Below are 17,601 nucleotides of genomic sequence, written 5' to 3'. Positions count from 1 at the left end.
CTATCACCATACACCCTCTCTATCTATTCATTCATCCCCATACATCCCCTCTATCTATCTATCTATCACCATACACCCCCTCTATCTATCACCATACACCCTCTCTATCTATTCATTCATCCCCATACATCCCCTCTATCTATCCATTCAGCCCCATACACCCCCTCTATCTATCTATCACCATACACCTTCTCTATCTATTCATCCATCCCCATACATCCCCTCTATCTATCTATCTATCCCCATACATCCCCTCTATCTATCCATTCATCCCCATCCATCCCCTCTATCTATCCATTCAGCCCCATACACCCCCTCTATCTGTCTATCTATCACCATACACCCTCTCTATCCATTCATCCCCATACACCCCCTCTATCTATCTATCCATCCATCCCCATACACCCCCTCTATCTATCCATTAATCCCCATACACCCCCTCTGTCTATCTATGGTATACTGCTCCTGGGTCCCCGAACGCCCATCTCCACCATGCCACGCCCCCTGCCCTTCCCGGTGTCTCAGGCGGTACCTTTTCACTCTCAACAAACTCCTGCAGGATCATTTGTCTTTCCACACACAGCTCCAAGAAGTCTTCTGAGTGGAAACTTTCATGGAGGGCAGGGAAGAATGTCAGCTGGTTACAATCCATCGCCCTTTCTGCTCCATTTAGCATCAGTTCTTCTACAGCAACGTAAAGGAGATCGCAGTTTTACTGGCAGCTGGATGCCACAAATTGCCACATTAGACTTTCACCCAATCTGTTCTGCCCGGGGAAGTGGCATTATTTATTTGCCCTCTCCCCCCGCACAAAAAAAGCCCCATACTCCCAAATGGTTCACGTAGGCAAGAGAGATGTGAATTCTCTTAAGGGCTAAGGAAGGACAAACCAGGAATGGGACCCAACATTCCATCCAAACTCAAACGGAGCTCCAATAAGAGTTGAAACTGGCAAATATTGAACAAGCTTGTTCATTTCCATGTTTGTACTTGCTCTGGCTGATCCCAGAAATACTTACAAACAAATCAAACCCAGGATGCAACAGACTTTTGAGAGTACAGGTAGAACCTCTCTAGTCCGGCACTCTCTGGTCCGGCAACCTCTGTGGTCCGGCATGATTCTAGTTAGCCGGATGCCCACTTAGCATGGGTGGGGCCAAGTTTCCCGTGGTCCCATAAAGTTTGTTTACAGCCCCCAGTCCTGGCTCTCAGTGTTCTGTGCTGTAGCTCTAATTTACCCCTAGATGTCTTCTAACACCCCAGCAAGCAGTGGAAGGGCTGGTAATGCCGCTAGACAATATTGACCTCCCATGGTCCAGCAAATTCTCCAGTTCGGCACCGGTCAGGTCCCGAGGGTGCTGGAACAGGGAGGATCAACCTGTACAGGCAGTGCTGTGCAGACATGGTACTCCCGTAGCTCATATCCTTTTCCCTGCCTTCACCTGCCTTCTCTATTTAGACTGTAGCTCCAACAGGCAGTGACTGGCACTCTGTACAGCCCCTAGCATGGAGGGCCCCGTTCTCACTTGGTACCTAGCCCCAACCAAGACAAACACGTTTAATAACAGTTTCACTAACCTACACGAGAGGTTGCCCCAGAGCAGCGACATGGGAGGCTGAACCCCCCAGCGCTAGCTGAAATGTGTCAAGCCAAAAGCGTATCTACCCACAAAGGGCCTTTCTTCCCAAAATGAAATGTTTGGTGACAACAACTATGTTGATTTCTCCCCACTGACTGAAGGACCAAGACTTGGGGAAAGAAAAATGTGGAAAAAATGTCGACAGTTTAGAAACCAATGGGGAAAAATGGCTCCGTTTGGAACCCAGGGAACCAGGCTCAGCTTTGAAATGTCAGAAATGTTCAGGATTTTTAGCCCGGCTCTTTGAAAGGCACAATCGCCTATCACCATTCCCTGAGCCGACGAGTGCCCTGCTTGTTCCTGTCAATTACAGTGAATTCAAGCATAAATTCGACACTTTACACTCAAGTTTGAATAAAGACGCTAATTATCTTACCCATTACAAAGATAGCTTCCCCGATTATCACCTCTAATATCATTAGCTCACAGACATTTACCTCCCCCCCCATTCCCCTTCTGTTCTGAAATTTGATTTGTCCTTTTCATATGTGTTCATTTTTTTAAATTGTATCCTTTGGTATATATGGTTGTGCCAATTTTCTTCCACTATTTGATCTGAGGAAGTGGGTCTGGCCCACGAAAGCTCATCACCTAATAAACCATCTTGTTAGTCTTTAAAGTGCTACATAGTCCTGTTTTTTCTTAAAGACAAGGGTTTCTGGACCTCTCAGTGGGGCACTTAAATGTTTAAGAATGTAAGAATGACCAAAGGTCCATCCAGCTCAGTACCCTGTCAGCCAACAGTGGCCAATGCCAGGTGTCCCAGAGGGAGTGAACCGAACAGGTAATGATCAAGCGATCTCTCTCCTGCCATCCATCTCCACTCTCTGACAAACAGAGTCTAGGGACACCATTCCTTACCCATCCTGGCTAATAGCCATTTTATGGACTTAACCTCCATGAATGTATCTAGTTCTCTTTTAAACCCTGTTATAGTCCTAGCGTTCACAACCTCCTCAGGCAAGGAGTTCCACAGATTAACTATGCGCTGTGTGAAGAAGAACTTCCTTTTATTTGATTTTATGGTAGGTTTTTGGCATCTACTTTCTCCCAGTGATCGCAAGGCAGGATCGAAATCAGCCTCTGGTTAAGTGCTACATAGAGAAATATCTTCTATTTTACCCTAAACTAGACTCGCCACCATGTTATAATTCCTGGGCCAAATTCAGACTTGGAGTCGCATCTGCTTATGTCAGATCAAACATTGTACATTGATCCGTAAAGGAAAATGAGCAGTTATACCTTGATTTTCTTCTTGAATGGGGGTAGATCCATGCCTGTTTGCTGAGTGATCCTGGAAAGAAAACTGGTGTCACTAGAATGGAAATACCCCCTGATGCTAAGCTACGGCACAAAGTGCATATTCAGAGCCGAGCTGCAAATACTGAAGGTTAAGTCCTTTTGTCTCCTGCTAATAGGGACTGGCACCCAAATGCCACAGGGATGGGCAGTATCATTAAGCAAGATACAATAGGCTGGCTGGACTCCTGGCTCAGACTGCTCTAATTCCACAAGCAAGGTACGTTTGCTCACTGGCCAATTCCGGCAGGACTGTCGAACTGATGGACGGAAGCCTATGGTGGCCGATGAACCTTCTCCACCTCGGACTTCAGAACACACAACGCCACCAGGAGGGGGCGCTGCAGTTCTGGGATACGGCAGATAGAGAGAAAGCCCATCTATTTGTGAGATCTCACTAGCCAGGACGAGCAAACCGAAATCATTCCACCGCTGCTAACCATGCAGCAGCCTTTGTGGACTTGCTTGAATCATGGAATCGTAGAACACCAGAACCGGAAGGGACCTCGAGAGGTCATCGAGTCCAGTCCCCCGCCCTCCCAGCAGGACCAAGCACCATCCGGATCATAGCTAATTTCAATGGGTTTTCAAAATGAAGAGGAATGGCCTCTGTCTAGACTTGAAAGTGAGGGACCCCAACGGTGGGCGGAGTCAAACCTGCCCCGCCCCCTCACAGGAAGTACCCAGGACAGGAAGTATAAACCCTGCTTCCTGATTTGCCCTGTCCCCAGAGGGTCTGAGCATAAGCTGTGTGCTTGCTGGCTGCCTTAGCCTAGAAGCTGAGACTAATGCATGCTTTCTGCTTGGCCCCCATCCCAAAAGCTTCAGGCTCAGCTTCAGTGGCTGGACTCTTACTGGCTTCCCGTCCCAGCCAAGAGGGCTCACTGCTTCGCCCGCCCAGGGTGTGCGAGGACTAGACTGTTCCTGCTGGGTCAGCCCTGCTAGGGGGTTACTAAATTACAGACTGTGCGCGGCTTCACCCCGCTGCATGCGAGCTCAGTGACTTTTGGGCAGGGGTATAACTTGGGAGGAGAGGGTTAGAAAGCCACAAGCATGAGATGCTATTCATGGGCTGTTCTGGAGAGAAAGGAAGGAGGACAAAGAATTTGCACACCCCTCCAATAACTTGTTACCTCGCTCCTCATTCGCATCACTGCCCCGTGGGCCCGCTCGCACCGAATCCTCTTCCGCATGCGGGCCGGCCCTTCGTACCCATCGAGCACCCAGCGTGGGGCTGACCGCCCCAGTCCGGCTCCCCACGGGCCCCCCCTGGTGAACAGCTGCTCCTCCAGCCTGGCCCAGTCTTTCGCCGCTTTGCTGTAGCCACACTGCAGCATCTGTAGGGGAGAGACTCATGTCATGCCGCCACGCCCTGCTAGTCCCAAAGCACCCACACCTGGTCAGGCTCGGCGATCTCCGTGGATCTCGGGTGCCTGAGGAGCTGGGACTATTTGTGAGTGGTGACACAATGACCTTTCTAACCGCCTTTGCACATCCCGAGCTGGAATGCCAGCCATCATAAAACCATGGGCTGGCTTCTTTGCCCCCACATCTCCCACTGCCTTCCAAGAAGCGTGAGGGTGCCTAACTCCCCCGACGTCCTCTTTGAACGCCCGAGCACAAAGTGTGGTTCTAAAGCAGGGGTTCCCAAACTTTTCGGCATCACGCCCCCTTTTTGATTTTTGGGAAACCCTCAAGCCGCCTCCCTCCCCCAGCAGCAACATTTGTTGAGGAAAAAAAAAAAAAGGAACTGACCAGGGCCGAAAAACAAAAATAGCAAAACTTGGGGGGGACTGACGGGGGAGGAGGGGTTGGGTTGCCTTGTGCCCCCCTGGAATTTCTTCACGCCCCCCAGTTTGGGAACCCATGTTCTAAAGCGACTGCACTCCGAGGACCTCCATCCGCTCGTAAAGTCCTACTCGAGCGAGTCTTAATATTGGCACTCTTGGACATACATCCAAATGCAACACTCCACGGCACAGCAATTCTCAGCCGCGGGCACGTAACACTCCAAGACACAAAGCCCCCAGGGATCAGAGGAAACACAAAACTCATTCCCAATGAAATTACAGATCCTGATACCATTTGAAACGAACGTCCGAAGAAGTGGGTTTTGCCCACGAAATCTCACGATACTATATCTATCTAATTTTGTTAGTCTCTCAGGTGCCACAGGACTGCGCGTATGTGTCTCTGATGATGGTTAAGGTTGATGTCCCCCAAACCACCGGCAGGATCTATTCACTCAGTCCACGTCTACACTGCAGGCAGCTATTTTGAAATAATGTCGAAATACTGTCAGGCTGGAGGATTTCTTATTCCGACTCCTGTAACCCGCATTGTATGAGAAGTAAGGGAAGTAGGAGGAAGAGTGCTCTATTTTGAAATAAGTGCTGTGTAGATAGCGCCAAAACTCGACATACGTTATTTTGAAATAAACGACGCAACTGACGTCACTCGATTTGCGTCGTTTACTCCGAGTTAAGCCCTGCTGTGTAGACTCACCCTTACACACATTCTGAATGTCTCATCGGAAATAGCAGGAAACCTTTTGCATTGTGGCCATGCTTTTCAGTATGCCTGGGGTTCAGGGTGGTTTTTAACTACCATTCTGAAGGGGAGATGGGATTAGAAATCCAGGGGGATCAAGCGCTTATTCATCTCTGATGAGCCAATCAGGAATCACAAATTTGCATATGGCATTTAACGGGTTGGAAGGCCGAGTTCCACCATGACATCATGGCATTGTGAGCTCTTCTGTCCCATACCTGCACGTGATCTTTGTACAACGATGCATACAGCTCCTGCCCGCTCCTTCGGTACTTTTCCATACACGACACAAAGCCCTGGAGGAAACAAAGAAAACGTTGCAATGCTGAATAACGGGCATTACAGGCAGAGTTGCTGTGGTGGGTCAAAAGCATTTGAGGCTCTGTGACAGCAGGGGGGTGGGAATTTTGGGAGCTCTCCATTGACCACAGTGATGAGGTGAGGACAGGAGCTCTGTTTAGAGCCCAGGAGAGATAGCTACAGCTGCAGAGCAATGAAAAGACCCCTGAAAGGGAGCTAAATATATCCATGAATTCCACACAGGTGTTAGTACTGGAATTACTTTAATAAGTAGCAGGTTTCAAACAAACAAAAGGACGTACTACTTCCCACCACGCACCGTCTACCTGTGGAACTCCTCGCCAGAGGATGTTGAGAAGGCCAGGACTTTAACAGGGTCCAAAAAAGAACTAGATACATTCATGGAGGACAGGTTGGGTAGGAATGGGGTGCCCTTAGCCGCTTGTTTATCAGAGGCTGGAAATTGATGAGGGAAAGGATCAAGGGTGCAAATTTAGTAATATTTTTCCTATTCCTGCAGCTGAGAAACCCGGGCTGAGGTCAAGGCCCCAGCGTGCCAGGTCAGTGGTGGGTGACAACTGGCCCGCAGGTTGGACAGAATTCACCAGGGTTAGTGGAGGGTGGGGGTCACCGCCACTTTATTTACTTGCATCTCCGCTGGTATGGCCACTGGAAGCTCCCATTGGCCACAAATTGCTGTTCCCGGCCAATGGGAGCTGCGGGAAGCGATGTCCCGGTCCGCACCGCTTCCCGTTGGATGGGAACGGCGATCTGCAGCCAATGGGAGCTTCCCACTGCTGTCCCTGCGGAGATGCAGGTAAATAAAGCAGCAGTGGCCCATCAGGAGCTAAGCAGGGTGAACCGCCTCTGGCTTACCGCCCACCCCCGTGCTAGGCGCTGTACAGCCACCCGTAAGAGACCGTTTCTGCCCCAAAGAGCTTACAATCTAAATAGTAGGCAAGCAGGAGCCCAACTCTCATTGAAAGTCAATAGGACTCAAACTCCTAAGTCATTTGGGTGCTTTTGAAAATTTAACTCTACCAGTGACACGAGACTGCCCTGGAAAGCAGCCAGTCCTCAGAGGGTGGGTGTGTACACACACACACACACACACACACACACACACACACACACACACACACACGTCTCTTGAGCAGAGAGAGGCCGTTGCTTGAAAATGGTCCCAGCTGCCACCTGCTCTAACCACTAGATGTCACTACCTCTCTTTTGGCGTGAGATGCTCACTGGCTTTAACACCTTCCAAGCTGGAAGCTCTTTGGGGCAGGGACCGCCTTTTGGTTCTGTGGGCAGCTCCTGGCACTAAGGTGTCCAGATCTGGGGCTCTTAGACACCTCCAAGATCCCAGAGGTGCAGGGCCAGGTAATACTGCACAGGTGGTGCTAAGGGGGGTTCCTTTCAGCCATCTACAAATAAACCATTGACAGGAAGAAGCAACCACTACCACGCCAAGCCAGCCCAGCGGACCCCAGACACCGTGCTCTTTCTGGGGCCCGGGAGGCCAGCTTGCTGGGAGCCCAGGCACAGAGCCGAGCGGGCGGCTCCCGGCCCTTCCCATCCTAACGCCACGGATCAGCCGGGTAACCTTTAAATGCAGGGACTCGGCGATTCCTCACCGCAAACTGCCTCGCTGCGGCGGGAGCCGGGCTGTAATTGAGTTAACGCGCGAGGCTTCCGTGGTGCCGACTGCTACTGGCAGAGAACTAGCTCCGGCCCCCCGCCGCAAAGCCCCATTTAGTGGCGTTTCCCAGCAGGAAGCTCTGGTTTACACAGATGGAGGCCATTACATTTTGTTTGTGGGAAGCATCATTAAGCCTGTAATCACAGTGGCAGCCTCGCGGAGCTGTTCCATACATGCCCAGAGCGCGCCCATAAACACTGACCTAGATGGCAATGGCTTTGCCGCGCTGGCCAGCGGGGCCCTGGGTCAAAGAGGAGCTCAGGTCTGAGCTTTCCAGGAATACGGCAAGAGCCCCCTGGATCGGACCCTAACGCCCTTTCTGCGCCAGCGACTGCCCGAGCCCCCGGGGGTTCCGTTCAGGGCTCCGACCACACCGCCTCAAAGCCGGCCAGGTTGGGCATCTCAGCGACACTCTACCGTCTGCAGGGTTTGGGTCCGCTCTGGCGGGATCTGTAGAGCCGACCCTGAGGGAAGAACGTTTTCCTTGGGCAAACGCTTTGGGCTAGCTGGAAAGCGGTACGCTCTAGTCCTCCTCGACCACACGCCCTAGCGTGGAGAAAACCCCAGAGGATCCCCACCCCCCCCAACCGGCGCCTGGGCACAAAATCAGAGGAAGAGAGAAGAACGAGGAGGGCATTGGGCGGGACGCACCTGAGATGCACCTGGCAGAAGAGGGGGCAAACGCCAGGTCTGCCCCAGAGGTGGAGGAAGTCAGGGATTCTGTGACTTTCTGCAGCCCAGTGACTTCAACAGCAGCCTGTGTGGCTGACCCCAAGGCTGGGCCAAGGGGCTAGTGAAATCAACTGCGGCTAATGCAGCCCCACAGGCAGCTACACCCGCCTCTGCTGAAGCAGCCCCGGGGCCAGCCACACTGGCTGCTGCTCAGGCAGCGCATGGTAGCAGGCCCTGAGGACTGGCTGAACAGCGGTTGGTGCCATCGGCCCCAGGGACTGCCCAAGCAATGGTCCTCAGGGCAGAATTCTATTTGGACTGGGGGTAGACTGGCTTGTGGGAAGCACAGAGGTGACAGGAGGCAGGTGCACCCCGGTGCGCAGCTCCGGCAAGAGCCGGCTGAGCTGCAGCAAAAGCCGGCAGGGAGCTCCTGAGAGAGCTGGCAGGGACCCGGGTTGCGATAGGACAGCGCCCGTCAGAAATGTTAAGTCCCTTTCACCGCTGACAGAAGCAACGCATCAGCGGTAGGCCCAGAGCCATGGCTAGGGCCGAGGGAGCATAAGCATTTCCGTTCTAAGGCCCCGGAATTCAGGAAAGCACGGTACCTGGGAGTTTAGACTCCATCCTTCCAGTGTTAAGGGCGTAAGAGCTTTCCTGGTGGGGTTTCCTACCGAATTCACAGTCCATTTTGGTCAATTTCACCTATGATTTTCAACCTGGTAAATGTCATGATTTTAGCTATTTCAATCTGAAGTGCCATGGTGGTGTAATTGAAGGGGTCCTGGCCCCACATGGAGTTGTGTGGGGGTCACAAGGCTATTACCTGGGGGCTGTGGTACTGCTGCCTTTCCTTCTGCATGGCTGCTGGTGGTAGTTATGCTTTCAGAGCTGGGCACCCAGGCAACTTGACAGCCGCGGCTGTCCGGCTCCCCAGCTCCGAAGGCAGCAATGCAGAAGGAAGGTTGGCAATACCGTGACCCCCCCCTAAAATAACCTTATGACCCTCCTGAAACTCCAGGACCCCCAATTTGAGAACTGCTGGTCTCCCCCTTGAAATCTGTATAGGGCACAGGGTAAGAGGACACTAGATTTTATGGTCCGTGATGTATTTTATGGCAGGGAAATTTGGTAGGGCCGTACCCACAGGACTTTTTCAGTTAGTCGTCATGTTGATTTTCCCCCCGATAGGCTGAACCCCTGCACATGTGATGCCAGTCTGCAAGTGCTGTGTTTTAAAAGCGGGAGGAGAAACTCTTCCACCATTTGCCGGAATGAAACCAGGGAAAATGTATCCCGCCCATTATAAAAAAAAGGGATTTTCTTCTAACTAGCTTTGGCTGCGTCTCTAGGCCATAGGGATGTCTGCCACTGGTCTAGGAAACTGCTGTGATTTGTCAAAGTTTGGAGGGGTTAGAAAGATCTCTCAGGGGTGTGCACTGATTTTTGTAATACATGCAATGCACGGGGCATGCACTGTTCTCTGGTCTCTGTGCCTGCATCAGGAACTATCATTGTCATATTTTACTTGTATTTCCATAACTGCCAGGAATACATCCTGGACCAGAAACTCCACTGTGCTAGGCACTGTACAGACACACAACAAAAGGGCAATCTTGGCATCACAAAGTCCTTATAAGTAACAAACATACAAAACCCCAAAATGGGCAGAATTCCTGCAAGGACCGTTCAATGGGCACTATCCCTTAATTTCACCCCAGTGAAAGGCGGATTGTTGTGCCCATTTTACAGACAGAGAAACTGAGATACCGAGATTTGCCCCAAAGCAGAGGCAAGCCTGAGAAATAGGTTGCAGACATCCCAACACGCCACATCAGGTTACAAGCGCCAGGATCGTAAAGGAAATGATGGTTTCTTTGAGCGTAAAGAAAAGAGTTCCTTGCCCTTTTTCACTGGCAGACCCCCCTCGTCCCGGAGAGCTCACTGTATTAATCACAGCCCTGTCATCGCAGCACTGATTTGATTGTACATTACGGAGCCAAAACCCATTTAGCTCATCAACAGACGGCAGCTCCAGCAGTCAAGTCTTGTGCTGCCACCCTCTAGGAGGCTAATGCCTACTGCCAACTGCTCTTCAGGACCGTGGGCAGATTCCTGGCAGCACCAGTTGGTCGGGGAATAGCAAACGTAATGAGAAAGAGCCCTGCGTTTCAATGTGCTGCCTACACACAGAGGGAAACCCAAAAGTTTGGTGCTTGTGTCTGCCCTGCCGGAACAGAATGCCATAGAATACTGCACAGCTAACTCCGGACAGCACGGAAGCACCATTGACTTTACGGCCATAAACATCCCCTAGGAAATTAACAAGGGGAAAAATACGCTGTCTTCTAGTAGGCAGCGAAGAAGCCAGGGGGACAGAGCTTCTCTAGTCCTGACTCTGACTTTTTGGGCAAGTTGCTCAACTATGCTGTGCCTCAGTTTCCCCATCTTTAAAATGTGGGTAATGATGCTGGCCTCCCTCTCAGGGGTGATTCTTCAGCATTGCCAGCAACACAACCAAGCCTCCTGTTTTCCCATACTAGCGTCCCCACTAGATCCGTCCTTTCTACTAAGAGGAGGAACTTTATAGAAAATGTTTCATGTAAGGCAATAGTCACAAGACTTTCTAGTCCGGCTCTTACGCTGCAACGATCACCATGGAAGCAACGGGCAAAAAAACCTCACTCGGGAGCTTCTGGAGCACTGTGAGTTTGAATCTCACAACTCTCGCAATGAGAATTTCGCAGATTCCCAGCCGTTCCCTGGAATCTCGTCCCTTGTTCTCTGCATGGCCGGATGTATTCCCTATCGAGTTTCTAGGCACACACGTTTAAATGGTAGCACTTACTCTCAAGTCTCCTTCTCCACGGAGCATTCTCCTGATCCGAATAAGGGTCTGGTTAGCTACACAAATAAACATTAGCTAATCTGAACAGCTTTCTGCCATGTGGGGGCAAAACGCCACAAGGACTTTGGCCCTGAGGCTCTGACTCAAACCTTGAAGCCCCTCTAAACCGGATCCAGAAACACACTGTAGTTTAAAAAGGAAAATACTGCTGGGAGGGAAAAGAAACGCAGAAAATATCCATTCAAGGAAACACTTTTTCACTTTACGTTTGACTGAACTGTGGAACCCTCTGCCGCTAGATTTCACTGAGGCTAAAAACTTAGCAAGACTCCTTAACAGACAGATCTCTTTATGGAGAGCAGGGATGCCCAGAGTTCAACATGTTGGAAGGGATACTAAACTTCCAGGCTACCTCTACACTGGCATGATTTTCCGAAAACGCTTTTAACGGAAAAGTTTTCCGTTAAAAGCATTTTTGGAGAAGCGCGTCTAGATTGGCAGGATGCTTTTCCGCAAAAGCACTTTTTCCGGAAAAGCATCCGTGGCCAATCTAGACACGGTTTTCCAAAAAAAAGCCCCGCTTGCCATTTTCGCAATCGGGGCTTTTTTTCAGAAAACAGTACTGTGCTGTCTACACTGGCCCTTTTGTGCACAAGTCTTTTGGAAAAAGACTTTTGCCTGAACGGGAGCAACATAGTATTTCCGGAAAAGCACTGATGATTTTACCTGAGATCGTCAGTGCTTTTCCGGAAATTCAAGTGGCCAGTGTAGACAGCTGGCAAATTTTTCCAGAAAATCAGATGATTTTGCGGAAAAACTTGCCAGTCTAGACACAGCCCCAGAGTGAGGGCTTAAAGCCGCTCTCTATTAGAGATCGGGATGAGACTGAGGGAGGGCGGGTTATCGCACATCTGCTGTTGTGGGATTCTTGCTCCATCCTTGGAAGCGTCTGGGGTGAGGCATGATCAGAGACAGGATTCTGGGGTGGACAGACCTCAGTCGGAATCCGTCTAGCAACTCCTTTGTGCGTGTAAATGCCACCTTCGTTACCGATTTCTCATAAAAATAGTTAAACGACTATATAGAGATTCTTTATATTTAAAATAGTAGCGTGTTTGGTCCCATGTGATGACAGATAGCTAGTCCTCTATTAATTCATAATATGTGTAGATCATATATGATTTCCCTTACGTTCATCATATGAAGAGGGTAACCGAACACAGTGACTTGGCTAGCTGTATGTTTGAGAGGAATGAAAAACTTTTTTTTTTTTTAGTTATAAAGTTTCTTTAACTTTTTCTTGCTTGCCACAAGTCAGTGTAATTTAGCTGTGAGCCAATTATCAAACAAGACAATAATATTATAATGGGAATTGTTTAATATACATCATTAATAGCAAAGTGCCTGCTTTCATTGAAGGGAAAAAAAAGTTATGTTGCTATGAGCAGTTTTGAAATGAATATCTGATTCCACACTTCCCTTGTGCATTTAATGGCATGCTAATTTACATTTTAATTACTTCCTAAGAAATCAAAGCATTTGTTGACAGTAGAACATAATGTCAACTTCACGGTGCACTGTTGGTGGATGCTTAATGAACTTAATTAGATAATTAGTTATGTTAATTATCCTTCTATTATGAAGATAAAGATGTTACACAAATGATGCACTTTGCAAAGAAATTTCATAATGCTCAGTTTGCTTGTTTTGGCTTGAAAGAATTGAGAAAAGGCCAAACAGAGTGACTGGTAAGAAAAATAAGTATTTGCTTTACAGTAATTCTGTTTCATCTCTCTCCCTCTTTTTCAGTTTGCATGCTTTATAGGCTGCGATAATCAACAAGTTCCTTCTGCTTCTCAAATGTTGTGTAGAAATCAGCAGCTTCTCCATTTCAATTCAAATCCCCGTTTCCCCACCTGCCAATATGTGTCGCCTTGCTTAGAGCACATACATGGCTTACTGCTTACTCACTCTTAGGCTAGGTCTACATGAGGCATGGAAGGTCGAAAAATGACCAAGAAACTGGTTTGTTTGTAACCAGAGGCACCAAGACCATGGAGAGGGAGAGTGAAGTTTGCTCGACAGCATCAGCTAAGGGCTAGTTGGCTTTTAGCTCGCGCAGTACAATAGCCCCTTAAGATCCCAGACAACCCCCACATGTAAACCCGATGGACCTGGATTGTGGGCAGGTGAGATGGAGCCTGGGACCTTAGGAGCTAAAGCGATGATGCAAGGTAAGTAGCCCGGGCTCAGCTTTCGCTCTGCATTCTGGAGTCCAGCGTTAAAAAGGTTTTTTTTGATCCGCAGAGACAGAAAAGAAGGAAGCTGTGACAGTTAAATTATTGGAGATTGCCTATCTCCTAAAACCAAAAGGGACCTTGGGTCATCAAGTCCAGTCCCCTGCCTTCACAAGAGAACCAAGTACCATTCCTGACAAATTTTTGCCCCAAATCCCTAAATGGCCTCTGCAAGTATTGAACTCACAACCCTGGGTTTAGCAGACCAATGCTCAAGCCCCCAAGCTATCCCTCCTCAGTTGTCTTTGGCTGCCACTACCATTTGCTAAAGGAGCCACACAAAATTAATCTGCCAGCATTAATGTTAAAATCACATAGAAACATCACTTCAGGGCTCTTTCCCTGACAGACAATCCTACCCAAACAGCTGAGCCACGGGTCAGAGTAGCGGGCAGATCAGAGTCCTTCAGGATCAAGCATGAGAGCTCTTGGGGCAGATACAGTCTCATCCCCCACTCCCCTCTGAGACGGTAAAATGGAGCAATGGACTAGCCTGTGCTGCTTCTCTGCCTCCTTTCACAGACATCACTGACCGGCTCTGCAAACGTGTGTTTAACCCTGCAGCAAATGCATGGGTGGGAGTGGACAGGAGGGGAAGCTAGCAAGCAGAGAGAGCTGGGGCGTGGAAAGAAAGCCCAGCCTTCAGAAGCGTTCTCTCCCCATTAGAGTCCCCACTGGTGAACAGCAGGGCAGCTGATTGGATTCAGGGCTTGATTCCTGAATCAGGGATTGGATTCAGGGCTTGATTATCCATTAGGAACAATAGGCACAGTGCCTAGGGGCATACAAAAAAGTTTAGGGCCTGCAAAAAGTTTAGGGGGCTACAAAAAATTTGTAATTGACTTGAAAATAAGAAAACGGCTAAATCAGACGTAATAAGTTACTATCTAATGTAAAGGCCTACGATTCTGAGAGTGCCTAAGGCCTATGACGACCTGAATCCGGCTTTGGTTGGGTTCGTTACTGTTTGTTAAGCACTTTGAGGTTCTGGGGTGAAGGGTGCAGCAGGAATGAGTCCTTGAGGAGTAAATCAGCGTCACTCCAAAGAGCTAGTCCCTGCTGGATTTTGGGAAGAACAGTTTGCAGGAAAATGTTATTAGAAATGTATTAATATTCACATCAAATATGGGATCTTCTCCAGTGTCCGTTAGCTACGGTCTGGGGAGCAGAGGGGTTAAATAAGCCAGCCAGAGCCCCTTCCATCTCTGCTTTCTGTGTGGTAAATCTGGAGGGACCCTCACTGGAATTTTTACTGAGTCAGGAAAAGTTTCCTTGATTCCAAGATGAGTTTTGCTCAATTAGAGCCCACAGGACAGAGCCCTGAGTAAGAAGAGAGAGGAATTTTGTACTTGGCCCTAGGATTTTGGGGTTTTAAAGAGTTTTCCCCCTGACTATGTAGCCAGAAGTCCTACGTTATTTATTTTTTCATCTTATCTTTGGGTTTCAGATCTGAATGACTGGGGTGGATGGCTCAGTGCAAACTCACTGGGCTTCTCCATGCACTCCCTGGTCCTAGCCTGTCTCCCTTTTTGGTTGTGCTAAGATTTTCCCCCAAGAAAGACAGGCCAGTCGGTGAAGGCCAGTCCCGGGACAGCATGTCTCAGAACAACCATTCCTGCAGAGACTTGGAAGAAAGCCGGTAAGAAAAGATAAAGTTTATGACCAACTTTGCCAAACCGAGGGGCCTAACAGTAACGAGGCCACTTTTATGTGGATGGTTTTCACAGCTGCTAAGCACCCCCGTGGCCCCTAAAAGCAGCGAGTTGGAAGAGCTCAGGAAACTCAGGGCACTTTTATTTAGTGGCTAAGGGTGGATTTTAAAAGTCTTTTTTTTTTTTTAATGGCCTCAAATTTGAGAATTTTGGCCAAAGATCTTACCTATGAGGCTGGTTTGTTAGCAACAGATTTGGAATGTGAAAAGTCTGATCACCTGCCCCTTCATTACTACAATATAATTCTCTTGATTCAGACCCCCAGATTCTGCTGATTAAAAGAAGAATCTGAGGGCATGTCTTTGCCGTGGGATGGATAGTGGGCAGCGATTGATTCAGTGGAGGTTGATTTATCATGTCTAGTATAGGTGCAATAAATCGATCGCCGAGTGCTCTCCTGGTACTCCACCAAAACAAGAAGAGTAAGCAGAGTTAATGGGAGAGCATCAGCTGTTGACTTGCCAGTTTGAAGATACTGCAGTAAGCAGACGGAAGCAAATCGACTTTAGCTACATGAGCCACGTAGCTGAAGTTGCGTGACTTCAGTCGACGGCTGGCGGTAGCATAGACAAGGCCTGAGCTTTTCAAGCACCATGAAAAGACTTAAAGTAATTCTCAGAAGAATGGCCATACTGGGTCAGACAAACAATCCATCCAACCCAGTATCCCGTCTGCTGACAGTGGCCAAAACAAGATGTCCCAGAGGGAGGGAACACAACAGGTAATCCTCACGTGATCCCTCCTCTGTCACCCACTTCCAGACAAAGAGAGGCTAGGGACAACATTCCTACTCATCCTGGCTAATAGCCATTGATGGACCTAACCTCCAGGAATCTATCTAGCTCTTTTTTGAACCCTGTTAAAGTCCTAACCTTCACCACATCCTCTGGCAAGGAGTTCCACAGGTGCACAATATAGCCCTGACTACAAAGGCAGGAGCACAAGTGAGAACCCCTACATGTCACCCCCTTTTTCTCCTTCGCCATTGACTTCATTTGGCAATAAAGAGGAAAGAGCAGAGGCCGGCATGCTGCCCGCTAAGCAGCATTTCCATACGGTCCCAACTTGGCAGCAGGCATTCCCGTTCATTCATATTTCGCTAAACCGCTTCTGGGAAATGTACCAAGGAAGCCGCTACAGGCCAACCCCTGTCTACCTTCCTCACATTAGTTATATCTGCCGCCCAACCACGGGTTCCATCCGCTGCCCTCCAGGGGAACTTTGCCGGTGAGTTCGATGGAGTGAGATTTCCAAAGGCAGCGAAGTGAGTTAGCGGCACAGCGACTTCCCATGTGATCTCTGTTCCTCGCTCCCTTTGGAAGATCCCCACCCCCCTACCCCAGTAATGGGTATGGAGGGACCGTTGCAGGTTGCAAAGACACTGGGAGATCCGTTTCCTCGCCTCCTGGCTGAAAAGCGCTGCTAACTCTTGCTCAGAGAAGCGGGATGGCGGAAGAGGCACATTTGGAATTGTCGTTTGGCGCGGCGCAGCGAGGAACAATTTGTCAGCGCGGCGGAGCTGTCAGTCGCTGACATGATAAGGAATAACACCGAATGAGTAATGCCTCCTCCAAGCCAGCGCCTTTAATTACAAGCCTCTCCCTTGCAGAAGAGAGACAGAAGATGCAGAAACACCAATTTCATGCACTTGTGCCTAAATAATGTCTCCATGCTGCCTTTTCCAGATGGCAACCTTTTCACTGGAGGAGCTAATGATGTGGGCATATTTAGGGAAAAACCAATAACGGAGTCTTTAACCTTCAACAGCAAAAAGCATGTTGTACAAAATGTTCCTGGGGATGCATTAACAAATATCAATTACATTGCTCACTGAGGTGTAATCAGCTGTAATAATCAAAATTAATTTTAAAAAATAATTAAACAGACCCCAGGGCAACTCGTCGGTGCTTTGGCAGCGTGACATCACAGGCTCCACGTGTACCTGCGAGGAAGTGGCTTGCTGTGGAAGCCACAAAGAGATCTGAGGCAAGAAGGACGTTTTCAGAGACACGTGGGTGAGCGTTGTGCTCAGATGAGGGGGCTACACTCGGGACTGGATCAGGACCACCGCAGATAAAAGCAGGACGTGGTGCAGCTTGACTGAAGGAGGCCCAGGTGCCCCAGGTCAGTAAGGGGGAGCGGTAACACACTCACCCGGGGATTACGACTTGCATCGGAAAAGGGCAACACCAGTGAGGGGTTCAGAACGGGTCCCCCATGTAGAGAGATTAAACAGACTGGGACATTTCAGTTTCGAAAAGAGGCGACTAAGGGGGGAGATGAGAGAGGTTTGTAAAATCACAGCAGGTGTGGAGAAAGTGAATAAGGGAAAGTTATTTACTTGTTCCCATCACATAAGACCTAGGGGTCACCAGATGAAATGAACAGGTGGCAGGGTTAAAACAAACCAAAGGAAGTATTTCTTCACGCAGCGCATGGTGGGCCTGTGGAACTCCTTGCCGGAGGATGAGGTGAAGACTAGGACTTTAACGGAGTTAGAAAAAGAGCTAGATAGATTCATGGAGGTTAGGTCTACCAGTGGCTATTAGCCAGGACGGGTAGAGATGTTTGTCAGAGGCTGGGAATG

General features: G+C 49.2%; 1 protein-coding gene across 6 annotated transcripts in view; it reads right to left on the bottom strand.

Annotated features, from left to right (window-relative positions):
- Window positions 1–17,601, bottom strand: part of WDFY4 (WDFY family member 4) — a 187,041-nt gene that overhangs the window by 59,549 nt on the left and 109,891 nt on the right. For all 6 annotated transcript variants that reach the window (XM_075934641.1, XM_075934642.1, XM_075934640.1 and 3 more), the window contains 4 exons: window positions 5,708–5,785; window positions 4,073–4,276; window positions 2,883–2,934; window positions 533–684 (listed from right to left, as the gene is read on the bottom strand). In XM_075934641.1, the coding sequence (XP_075790756.1) occupies window positions 533–684; window positions 2,883–2,934; window positions 4,073–4,276; window positions 5,708–5,785 (486 nt within the window). The remainder of the gene's footprint in view (window positions 1–532; window positions 685–2,882; window positions 2,935–4,072; window positions 4,277–5,707; window positions 5,786–17,601) is intronic.

The sequence above is a fragment of the Pelodiscus sinensis genome, chromosome 8 (assembly GCF_049634645.1).
Source record: "Pelodiscus sinensis isolate JC-2024 chromosome 8, ASM4963464v1, whole genome shotgun sequence".
NCBI lineage: Eukaryota > Metazoa > Chordata > Testudines > Trionychidae > Pelodiscus > Pelodiscus sinensis.
This window is presented reverse-complemented; position numbering and strand designations above follow the sequence as displayed.